Source organism: Triturus cristatus, chromosome 2_2 (assembly GCF_964204655.1).
Source record: "Triturus cristatus chromosome 2_2, aTriCri1.1, whole genome shotgun sequence".
Classification (NCBI taxonomy): domain Eukaryota; kingdom Metazoa; phylum Chordata; class Amphibia; order Caudata; family Salamandridae; genus Triturus; species Triturus cristatus.
This window is the reverse complement of record NC_140582.1, coordinates 334,441,722-334,454,614: the sequence shown is the minus strand read 5'-3', so window position 1 is coordinate 334,454,614 and position 12,893 is coordinate 334,441,722. Positions and strand designations below refer to the sequence as shown.

At 42.3% G+C, this 12,893-nt stretch overlaps 1 protein-coding gene across 1 annotated transcript in view; it reads left to right on the top strand.

Moving 5' to 3' along the window:
- TET2 (tet methylcytosine dioxygenase 2) overlaps positions 1-12,893 on the top strand; it is a 214,681-nt gene that overhangs the window by 169,066 nt on the left and 32,722 nt on the right. The window contains exons 5-6 of the mRNA XM_085641414.1: positions 2,443-2,651; positions 7,754-7,904. Of these exons, the coding sequence (XP_085497540.1) occupies positions 2,443-2,651; positions 7,754-7,904 (360 nt within the window). The remainder of the gene's footprint in view (positions 1-2,442; positions 2,652-7,753; positions 7,905-12,893) is intronic.

Here is a 12,893-nt window from a genome sequence, read left to right as displayed (position 1 = left end):
CTGCAGTGGTAGATCGTTCTTTCCTATCAGGACTTTACCAGTATGTTATTGAGTGAATGAAATGGGCTGTCTGAGAGGTTTTTTTTAAATTCTTCAGGGCAGTTGTTAGAGTATGGTGATTAAATAGTGTGGAATTTATAATTGGATTATAAATTAAGGAGTACAATTTAAAAAACCTTGTTGTGCAACACAAAATAAAAAAGATTGAAGACATAGGTAATTCTCCTTTTTTGAGATATTGACGAATATATTTCCAACACAAATTGAAAAGTTAGTCTGCAGAGCTTCATTGGACCATAAACTTGAGGACTTCTATTCTTCAGTACTGGGCATGATTTGAATGAACCTTCATCAAAACCTCTGGGACAGCCCTATTTAGGTTATGTTATCTTTTCAGTATTTGGTAAGTATGCATCTAATTAGAATAAACCTGCAGGACACTGGGTTGTCTTGAGTGTATGACTCCAGAGGTTCCTTGAGTACTGGAGTGTTAGTAAACGTAGGATTTGTTTCAGGTATATGTTTTGGTTTATTTTTCGGATTGTGTTGTATTAGTTGAGCGTTAAGCATGTTGGACATTTGGATAGATTTCAAGATGAGCCCAAGTGTTTAGATGATTGGGTGGAAGGGTCTTATTCACTGAGCCAGAGAGCATGGGTTTAGTGTCAGAGGGTGGGGCCAGATGGTTTTTTCATTTTTTACAAATCTCTTAGGATGGTGGTAACCTCCGTTGCCCACGGTTAGTCAATAAATAGCTCTAATAGTTGTGTGGCATGGGTGAGTTGTGGATCTGTCTGATGTTTTATCTGTGTTGTTTTATATTAGTGTTGTATGTTTTGGTGGATAGTGCTGTTAAAGGCAACATATTACAGACATTTTACTGCATATCTGTGGTGTGTTGTATATACGTTATATAGTCTGTCTGTTTTTGTTAGGTATGTGTGCAGGAACTCTTAACAGATGGTGCTAGTGAAAGCAAACCAATAACAACTATCAGTTGTATAAACAATATCTTCAGCAACCGCAGTTTCATAAATGTCCAATAAACTGCTCTTTAAGCAGTTTGTAGGCATAGTTTGGGTGTCCCTTAAATACCTTACAGCCATCATGGGGCATATGATCGTTTGCCCGTCTGTAGTGTAGCAGTACCACAGACAAATGTTCGATGAAATCCTTGGTCTCATTAATATTCAATCTTGTCTCTAACCCTCCAGTTGCCCAAAAGTTCAGTGCAAACCTCACAGGTCTACAGCTATTGAAACAAGACCCTAGTGCAGAGCCTTCACTACGTGAGCCCAGTTAGTAGAACTATCCTCCCTTTCGTCCGCCACATCATGTTTATGGACAGAAAACCTCTTGTTCCTCCTTCTCAGATGCACCTACATTTTGATTATACCCATAACATTCAAGGTATGCTTTCTGTGAGATAACTGTACCAAGACCAGTAGCATTCAATATGCAACTTCTCAGAATTTATTGGACAGCTTTAAAGTATCACTGTACAACCCCAGCCCCCCCATATCATGCTTTTGATATTGCATTACTGATTGATTGTGATTAAAGTCCAAGCCTTGCTTTTGCTTTTTACTGAGGGCGATATCAAAAACATTCAGGTGGCACGTTTATCCATGTTTGGTGAGTTGTATGGACCACTGGTGTGCTTCCGCTTATAATACGGTACATTGCAGTAGAGTTTTGGTAACTGGAAAACCTCCAATTTCTTGAGAAAACTTTCAACACGGAATAGCCTGACCCAGCTGAACTTCTTCTATCAGAGATAAAATTGTGGAGGAAAATCAGTGAGTGAATTTCACTGTGTCTAGTTTCCTCCAGAAAATTGAGTGCTTTTTTTGATTTACCAGAGAACTCTAAATCAAAGTATTTGTTAAAATACAAGCTAAATCAGCAGCGCTGTAGCTCTGCAACTCCTGACAGGTATATTGCTCAGCAGACACCATACTCATGCAAAGCAATACATTCTGAGATTGCTAGAAGTAAAATGAGAAATCTAAAAGTTAATTTGACACGGTGAAGATCAAGTGATAACATCTGTAACTGAATAACCTGAGTTTAGCTAGATATTAAACATTAAAACTCATACCCACGTGCATCGATTTGACAGCACAGTTATCATCAAATAATACACAATGTAAAATTCAAATACGTAAATGTAAAACATTTTTTACGATTTGGTTAAAATGTCTTGTTAACGAAAACAAAATTGCATTTAGAAATCTCACTTTCTAGTGTGTGCATTTGAACAATGTTCTGTACCTGGGATGGGGCATTTAATTAAACGTTTAGAGCAGCAATCTGTTCTGTAAATTTAATGTGTGGGGTTCATCATGTTGCATCATCTACACACAGAATTACTTTCAGAAGAATGAACACATGGCTACATTGACCTTATTGTCTATTTCTTGCTTTTTGTTTGCCCCACAGGTAATCCGAAGAGGTAGCAAAAGTGAAAAGGTGCTTTGCTTGGTTCGAGAGCGTGCTGGCCATTCCTGTGAGACTGCAGTGGTGGTGATCGTCATTCTGGTGTGGGAAGGCATAAGTCGGAGTTTAGCTGACACTTTGTACAATGAGCTCACAGATACTTTGCCGAAGTATGGCGCCATAACTGCTCGGCGTTGTGCGCTGAATGAAGAGTAAGTGATGTCACTCAGACCTGCTTTCAGCCGAGCGATAAACCTGCTGCTCACAGGAACCATAACCATTTTGGCTCATCATTTTTTTAAATCTATTTGTCCATTGTTTATCTAATTTGCCTCCTTCCTGTTCTAGTTCCTCATTAAGGCAATTCTAGGCAACCACATAGGGAGGTATTAGCAAGGAGGACCCACATTTCTCCTTGAAGAATCAAATCTATTGCCATTGATTGGCAGGAATGTGGGGGTACAAGATGATAATTTGCATATGATGCCAGAAATAATTGCATCATCCCTCTTTACAAGCTTTTTGGGGCTTTTCAGATACTGACAAGAATGTTAATGTATACAATAGAACAATTTCACAGCATTGGTGGTGTAACCAACAACCTCCACCGTCCATTATAGGTCTAGTGTATTTTGGTTCGGAGACAAGGTTCTGGGTGTCAGAGAACAATTCATTCTTGGTTGTTTAGAGTTTGGTTTTGTAAGACAGTCATCCAGGACATTTACCAGAGGTCCTGCACACGAGGCAGAGGACTTTAAATCAGATGTGGGCATGCACTGATAATTAGTGGACTTCCGTGTTCCGCAGTGGTGTGATACCAACGTACACTGGTATTTCAAAGAGGCAGTACATAATACGTAACCTCTCCACATGTTGTGACAACATCTTCAACCAGTGTGCAGTGAATCAGTGATGTAGGCTGTGCAGGCCTCATTCACGTAACTGAGAGAAAACATGCTCCAAGAATCACAGTTGCTACCTCCTGTTCTATCTGATTGCTGGATTCTAATTCATGGAGCTTAAGTCTTTATGTTGCACAGATCATATCTTAGTTAACCTCCTCTACTCTGCCCAAAACCAAATTGTGCAACCATTCAATCCCAACTTTCTACTACAGGAACCCGAAAAATATATACCGCAACTTACAGAAGCCTTTCAAGCCATTAAGGATCCACCACTGGCAACCCACAGTGAAATGCTATCCTGACTAGAAGACAAAGACTGCCCGTGGCCAACTGCAACGCCCCTACAAGTCTAATAAAAGCGAACCCAACAAAAATAAGCGCATCAAATGGTACACCACAGTTCTCTGAAATTAAATGAAAGGTAGAGCTCTTGAGACACTGTGGTTCAAACTAAGTGCACTAGCTGACCACACTAACTATACTTTTGAGAATGTTAGGTAACCCACATAAGGGCATTCTATCAGAAGTCCATGTCCATCAAACACGTATCCATAATAAATCAATTGTCTCAGTTGTCTACTTGTCCCTGGAAGCAGGCGATGCAGATTTGCTTACTGCTATTCTGCAGTTCCATGCCGTTCAAGAACTGGATATCACAAAGATGCCCTTATTCCTGGAAAAAATTTGTGTGAACTGCTTATATCTGCAACACGAGATTTATCATCGCACCCCATCTTACTTCCATTCTCATCTACCTCAACGGGACCTCTTCAACCAAATCTATCACCACGCAGCTCCAATAAAAAGACAACGATGATCCTAAATCAACGCTCTTATCTTGAATAAGTATCCAACTGCTATCCCACCTCAAGCTTTCCCTGGACTACAAAGGCATTGAAAACCTCACATCTGGAGGCCCACAATCTGTCGAGTTTTCAATCTGTGCAAGGGGACAGCAATAAAACTATAGAACAAAACTTTTGTCACATGTGCACTAATGTACTGGACCTCTCAGCACAGTTTTGAGAAACAGGTGCTCCAATACTCCAATACTCACAAGACTTCATTTGCAATAACTGTGCAAATGCAAAGTCTCGTTTTGCACTGCCCAACCATTGTACAGAACCTTGTGAGCAGCAAAGTAATGAGGAAGGCCAAGGTGCAAGCTTCTTCCTTGTGATTCTCAAGGTAGTACACAAATAAATCATGACCGTCCTTGCAGTGAGACCGTATGGAATGCTGTCACTTGCTGTGTGCAAGTGTTAACAATTCGGCTGTCAAAATTAGTCTGCTTACGCAATGCTTTTCCATGTTGTAGACTTAAGGAGATGCTGATAGTGGTCCACTGAATACACTCTCTGATGTCGTAATCACAATGGACCACGGTTTGTGGCATTGTGATGCCTGCTCCTCTAAGGCGTCGCAAAGTAAACACATTTCATATGTGATTGCTTGGATGGATGTCCACTATCCCATGCAGCCCTCCCTCCTGGCATTTGCTACTTTGCAGGAGTCACAATTAAATTCTGCCTCTCTAATGTTCATGAAACAGTTTGTCTGTGTCTTTTTGCGTAGGCTCTTAAGTGTGAGGCATTTGAGCATTCATTGCACTGGAAAGGGAGAGTGTGGGGACAGTGCAATGCCAAAATCGCACTGAAAAAAAAACCTTTGTGGATACTATACAAATGCCTTTAGTGAGTCAGGTACATTTTCACACAATTGACCGCAATATGCTGTTCAGTTGCCTGCCTGCACACACATCAATGGGAAAGACAACCCTATTCTCCTTCTTGCCCTCCTTGAGTAATCACACTCAGCAAGACAAACTTGATCACTCCTGTCTGATCTTACCACCATCAGTTGAAGAGCTGTGATTGATCAGTTAGCCAACTATAGCAATTGTTTTAATAGCCAACATACTGCAAGCACATTGTGTCAGCCACTACATGCATGCAAATGACAGCCAGATTCACCTCAAACAAAAGGATTTGAGGATCTTTCTGGGTGGCAGGTTGCAGGAAGGGTTTTCGGCGTTCGATGACGCTCTATTGGCTGTGCCCTGAAGATTGAAAGACCAAGATGCCAATCTTTGCCTTGAAGATCAAAATATCAAGATTCCATCCATGGGCCAGACTCTGTGGGATCCAACACACTCCCACTCACATCATCAATGTCCTGGAGCATGGCAGGTGCCTTGTGATTCCTCATGACCAATACCTACATCAGTGCTCACCCCTCCGAATCATCAAAACCGAGGCTGCTCTGATGCATCACAAATACACTTATTTGACCAGAATGTGGTAGAGATTAATGTTTAGGGTGTTGCAATTGCCCAGAAAGCTGGTGATAAATGCTGCATCACCAATGCATTACGTGGACTAAAAGGAATGATTTTCTGTTACTTATTTGGAAGTTGATCTTACAAAACAACTATCTTGCTTTTGCTGGGAATTGGAAGTGATGCCCAAGTTTTTTCCAGAGTCGCTGGCTCGAAATTGTTCCCTGAATAAGAAAGAAGCCTGGGTGTGAGGTGTATGTTTGTCACACATAAACCGTAGCACTGGGCTCATGAGGTGTGTTAGAAGTAATGTATGCTAATTGACCATCAGGCTACGTTCACCTGCATCAACATTAAGTAGCCTGTCAATTTTTATTACTGAAAATGACCTCTGACCCTTCCAATGTTTTGCCAGACACACTGCACACTTTTAGCCAGCCACTCTTCTACTCATACCCTATGCCCTGATATCCATAATTATCTACACATCCTTAGCCATGCTATGCACTGCACAGCCTCAGCCATGTCTCACATATCCACAGCATACCCTCAGCTGACCATTTATGCCCTCAGACGGGTCATCAAACAAGATTGTGGCAGCACTTGAAGCTGCACAGAAATAATCACCTTGCTTAAGATCAGCAAGGTCACACAGCAGTGTGGGAGTGCAGTCATTTTATGTTTCACTTTTTCATTCTATATTTTAACAGTAAATACTGATCAATTTTAAAAAATTGGTATCTGCCTTCTTTCAAACAATTAGTGTAGTTTCATTTTCACAGAGGACTGCCTTTTATTTAAGGTCTTCAGGGGAGCTAAACCTGTTAGGTGCTGTTGAATTCTGCAGAATATTTGAAAAGATGAAATACCCCAGTTGACCAACACTCTGGTGCAGTCCATAGGCCCTGGAGGGCAGATTTTAAGTGAAGGCTATTGTAGGGCACAGCCTTAGGTCGCTGGGATAATAAGAGGTTGCCAGATTAGAACAGGTGGCTTAAAAAGGATTTGTTACTGGGGGAGGGGGGACCGCCCAATTGGCTAGCTATTATATTGGATAGGCTCTGAACATTCTTACTCTGGACCCGAGCCCTGCACTCCTTCTACCAGTCTCTACAAATGCAGTTGTCTCTTCTGCTGTGGTGGATCCATTCTAGTCCAGGGAGAAAATTGAAGATCTCCAACTTAGGTATATGCATTTACTTTCCTACCCGTCACTTCTATGAAGAGAGAGGAACAGCAGGGAATAGAGTAGCCCACACAAAGTGGCAGCTAGATTTTTAATGTGCGAGCTAGATTTTGTATGACTTACAACACCTAGACATATGTATGCTCTGATGTTCAAATTTTGGGTATTGCTGATGATAAAAATTTAATTTATGCTTAATGTTAAATGTTTATTTTTATCTACAAATTAAAATTAGAAATATTTTAAATTTAAACGGTATGATTAAAACTATTGTTTTTAAAGTTTGTAAAGTATTCTTAAAAAAAGAATTGTGAGGTTTGTTGTCAATGGAAATTTATGTGAGTGAACTGACCAACCAGAGAAGACTATGGTCCTTATTTAGAGTTTGGTCAATATAGAACATCCACCAAAATGTGACGGATTTCCGGCCCTCAAACCTTGCAGTTACTCTGTATCAGCATGTTTAGCGTCAGTCATGTTTGCGATGGCAGAAAAAGTGTACTTTGTTCCTGGTTGGGACTGCCAGAGAAAACTTGGGGTCCCAAACAGGAAAACAAAGAAATGAGCAGCTCTCACTGGGTGAAAAATCCCAGCACATCAGGAACATTTTTTGATTTAGATAACAAGCAACTGCTTTAGGGGGTTTGTTTTTGAAAAACAAAAACCTTTGCTGTGCAGGCACATTAAACATGGCACCTTCTCAGCAAAGTTTCAGTGCCTTCAGATGAGCTGTCACAAAAAGCTCTGCTAAAGGCAGATCAATCTCATCCTTCCTCGTGGAGATGTCTACCTAGGGCAGTCGGTCTTCTGCAGGCCAGCAGAATACATCTTCCCTCCATTGACCTGGTGGACTAGCAGGCCATCCTACATAAATGAAACAAGGCCCTAAGTGTAAACTTGCACTTCCCTCTGAGTGAATTTTTCCACTATCTCTTTTTTTTCCAGACGTACATGTGCATGTCAAGGGCTGGACAGTGAGACGTGTGGTGCCTCCTTCTCCTTTGGGTGTTCATGGAGTATGTACTATAATGGATGCAAGTTTGCCAGAAGTAGAGTTCCAAGGAAGTTTAAGCTATCTGGTGATGATCCAAAAGAAGTGAGTCTCCTTTTTCAAAACTGATATCTTTGCTTCAATTTCTTCTCGATAAATCTTTTCATTTTGCTTTTTGCCAATAAAACAATCAAAACGTTTGTATAGTGAAATTCATCAGTAACCAACATCATACTGCAGAACATAGGGAGTCTCATGCACAACAAGAGCCAGTCATTAAAATCCCTCTCGGCTGGTCAGAAGAGGGTCGGTCCATTTTATGAGAACATTGATGTGAGGACTAAGTTGGCCCCTCAAATGTTACATTCTTACTGTAATACTGAATAAACAAAAGCAGCCAGGGACCTGAAGCCACACCACCTGAAGAAATCACCTTAACAATGCTTCCAAGTTTCACACCTCTAATGGGCTGGTGCTTATTGACCATACACTTAACAATTTGTTACATATGAAAGAGAGGCAAAAAAAAACAATAGAGAATGGAAAAACAGTTAGCATAAATCAAAACTCGTAGGTCCTTGTCACGTTGGGAGATTTTTCTTCTTTATTCAAACTTCTTCAACCACACTATACACACGCAGCCAACGCGTTTCGCCAGGACAGAATTTTAAGTCCACTGGATATGCACACACTCAGAAGGACCAGAAGCAGTTTTTAAACCAGTCAAAGTAACAGTAAATCACCACTATCAATTGTAGACATATTCCAGTCCGTTCCATTATGGCATTCCTAGACATCTCAGAGACCAACACAGCACGGCAATCCCACGTTCAGTCTTCACAAGTACTCGTTAAATGTAGTCAAAAAACAAAGTAATTTCTACAGCTGTCAACAGTTGAATACAATGAGCTGCACCTCGAATCAAGGCACCCTGGATCATCATATCACAGTTGAAGACTGTGGGACACAACCCTGTTGAAGCCGTACATCGCCATTTGATGATTTACTGGTACATTGATTGGTTTAAAAATTGTGTCGTATGGATTTCTTGTATTAGAAGCAAAATGTCTACTCGAAGTTCATCCATTTGCATTCCAGCAACATGTTTAAACCTTTGATGATCTGTGGAATAATTTCCCCTGAGACGGACGACTCACTTTTTGTGAGAGGTGCCTCAGCCACCAGAGCCGCTCACCTGAAGTTTTGGCATACCTGTACATTTTTGTCTAGGACGGATGTGTGTCCTTGTCTTTGACCTTGATGGTATTCACTTCTCTGAATGGAAGCAACAAGATGACTGGGGGGGGACCCAAAGGTAAGTGGCAGAGAGAGTCCCAGGTTCATTCCTGTGTTGCGCCACTGTGTGCCCTCTGAGTGGGGATTACTTTAGTAGACATCTACAGGAGTCATTCCATCCTTTGTGCATCAGCAGTGGTGTCCTCTGTTGCTTCCTGTAGTCTGACTCATTCTGCTCATCTGGGCAAGGCTCTAGGGCTGCATGGTGGAGAGGTCCACCCCATCCCTGGTTGTGCTGTCCCCAATAAAGACTGCACTGTCTGTGCATGCCACTGCTTAGTCCCCTCCTTCAATTTCATGTATGCTTAGGGCTGCTACTTGTCAAATGCCTGGTGGGCACAACATTACCTTGATGCCCATTCCTCTGCTGCACTTTCTCCCACTGTTGAGGCTCTTCAACTTCATATGCTGCCAGGCCAGGGAGTCTATCTTCATTGTATCTTACGAAATGGCCATGCATCAGTGACTGCCCTCGCTTCACCATCCTAACCTCTCGATCCGTCAAGGTTCACCATTAGCAGATGGAACAGCATGAAGAACTCCTCAGTGGCAGCCAGTCACATGCTTTATAAACCGACTTAACATAGCAAAAAATGGTGCAATCATGTCCCACAGGAGACCCAGGAATTATATCACTGCATGTTTTATTAAGATGGAACAAATGCACAAAGTCATGCTCTGATAGAAAGTTGTTGACTGGCCTACAACAAATACCTCTTATGCCAAATCACAGAGGAAACCCTTGCCCCCTCTGTTGAAATATGAATAGTTTCTGTTGGTCTAACAAAACAACTTTGTGTGACCATTTTACTGTGTGTCATACATGATTTGTTTATCCACACCAGGATCTCTTCAGATTTGAGAATGGGCATGGGTTTATTAGAGCCCAAAAGCTTAAGGTACATAGGGCCAGTCAACCCCAGAAATGTAGCTCATTCTTTGAGTGATCACCTTGAAGGTTTGAACCAGCATTTGAAAATCCTGTTAACAGTTTTGGCTTTAATTGACATATCTCCCTCTGGAGGGTCAAGCGAGTCAATTGAGAGACATGCAAGTCGAGACAGCAAAGAAGTTGTATGTTCGTAGCATGTGTGGCTGTAGATATACATGCTGTGCATACTCCTTCCATTTAGTGTTGGGCTTGGACATTGCAAATTGTTTTTCTTCTAAGATGTCTTTCGAGTCATGAGGTGTTGGTGACTCCTCCCTTGATGTAGATGCTCATGGTCACCGGCTGCATTGTTAGATTGTTTTTCTCTGCCATCGGGTTTGGACGTGCTCAAGTGTGCTCCAGGACTTGACGAGTTCTTCAGTTTTTGTCATGGCACGGAGTCCACTGTCTTCCACCCGACGCGAAAACAGTCTTCAAGGCATAGTCTTCAACTTTAACGCTGGTTCCATCTGTCGTTTCCATTGACACAAGGTGTCTGGATAACAACTTTGCAGACCTACTCAGCAGGATGCAGCACCCTGTTCCCCTACGGCCACGGGTGGGGCACCCCAGGCATAGATCTGTTGGCCACATCTAAAAACAACAAATGCTATAACTTCGCTGCCAGGTTTCCACACCCCTAGTACATTGGCAGTGCACTGTGGTTAGAGATCTTTACCTATGCTTTTCCCTCCCTCTCACTAATTCCACACGTGGTCAGGAAGTTGATGCAAACATCACTCACTCCCATCTTGGTGGTTCCAACATGAGTCAGACAACCATGATTCTCCCCCTATTCGAGATGGCCATTGTCCAACACAAGAAGCTCAAAGTCACAGTAAAGTCAGGCACCCAGACCCCAAGCAACTCAATCTTGCGATTTAGCACATGAAGTTATAGGGTTTGGTTACCTTGGGTTACCGAAGGAGTGCATGTACATACTCAGAGAGGCTTGTATACCCACCACACACACCTGCTATGCTGCAGTGGAAAGGTTTTGTGCATTACTGTACTCTAAGCAACATTAATCCACTCATCCCCAAAGTTCAGAACATTATTTGTTATCTCTTACACCTTTGAAAGTCAGAGTTAGTTTATACCTCAATTAGAATACACCTATCAACTATTGCAGCATACATGCCAAACATAGAACTCTTGTCTTTCTTCAAAATCCCTGTGATCAAAGCTTTCATGGAGTGCAGCAAGTGGGTAATCCTACCTAGCATACTCTCTGCCCCAATCTGGACCCTTAACATTGCCCTCACCAGACTTATGGGGCCACCCTTTGAGCCCATGTATTCATGCCCCATGCAGTTCCTCCCCTGGAAGGTTGCCTTTCTAATCGCAATCACCTCACTCAGACGCTTCAGTGAACTGCCGGCCCTCACTCTTCAGAAAACTTTTTTCCAAGTAGACAAGAAAAAAGGGGTTCTGAGGTCCAATACCACATTTTTGCCAAACATGATCTCTCCTATTCACAATAACAAATCCATTGAACTCTCGGCTTCTTCCCACAACCTGACTCACTAGCTGAAAGAGCACTCTGCATCCTTGACGTCAAACATGCTCTTATGTATTACATTGACAGGACAAAACCCTTTTGTAAAATACCACAGCTGTTTGTAACTTTCTTCCAACCTCACAAGGCCATTTCAACAGCAGGGATCGCCAGCTTGATTGTTAAATGCATCCAGGCCTGCTACACTAAAGCTAAAAGAACCCTGCCTTCCCACCACAGACCACACTTCACTGCAGGGTGCTACTATGGCCTTCCTAGGAAACATATCCGTAGCAGACCTATGTAAAGCTGCCACTTGGCCCACTCCACACACTTTTACAAAACCTTACTGTGTGGATTTCATGTCAAGAGAGCAGGCCAGAGATGGGAAAGCTGTCCTCAGGACTTTATTTCAGACCTATGAGCCATCCACTGGCTAGGCACTACTTGGGGAAGTACTGCTTTTCAGTCCATGAACAAAATATGTATCTTGTCAGAACCCTGTTCAAATAGGCATGGGGCAAGCAGGAGTTACTGGGGCCCACCATGGTGGGCAGAGGCCTTTCACAGCTGATGTCCCGGGGCCCACCCTACTATTGATCCTGCTCAACTGGGCCAAGCACCCCTTCTACACCTGGCTCTGAGTTAGGTAGCTTCGGATGAGCAGGCAAGGTTCCTCAGGGAAGAAGCACAGATACAGGTCAGTGAACATGACTCATAACACATTGTGCATGCAGTGAAAACAATAAATCAATGTCCAGTCAAATACTTGTTTTTATTGTTTTGTGGGAAATGCCCACAGACTGCAAGCAGTGAGGAAAGATATGCTTGTCAACCATGCCAAAGGCACAGATTGCTAAACTAATCCCAATTGCTGTTGAGGAACTCTGACTAGTGGTGAGGATGCGGAAGTGTGAGGCCTTCTACATGTTTCTGGAACTAGGATATGGCCAACATTCAATAATTTTGGCTATCAACAGATGAATGGCAAATGGGATTTTAAAAAGGAGGTGGATAAAAGATATACCGTTTGCATTGTGATAATGAAGCTTTCTCCTGGGCAAGAAGAATACATTATTTTTGTAATAATTGGTAGTGAGATCAAAAGCACACACTCTACTGGTTGAAGCAGGATTAGCTGGCAAGGAGGAATGTGGAATACCTATTTGAGAGACAAGAAGGCATGGGCTTCTGGACCACCCCAATGATACAAAAGGCTCCTGTTCTGGTCAGAAGAGTTTGTTGGTCAACATTATCAAAATCTGCTGAAAATGACTAGAGCTCATATGATGCCGCTGCCCTTAGACAATGCAGCATCTAGAACCAACACCAGTACAAACAATGAAAACCCATCTGTGCTCGGTCCAGA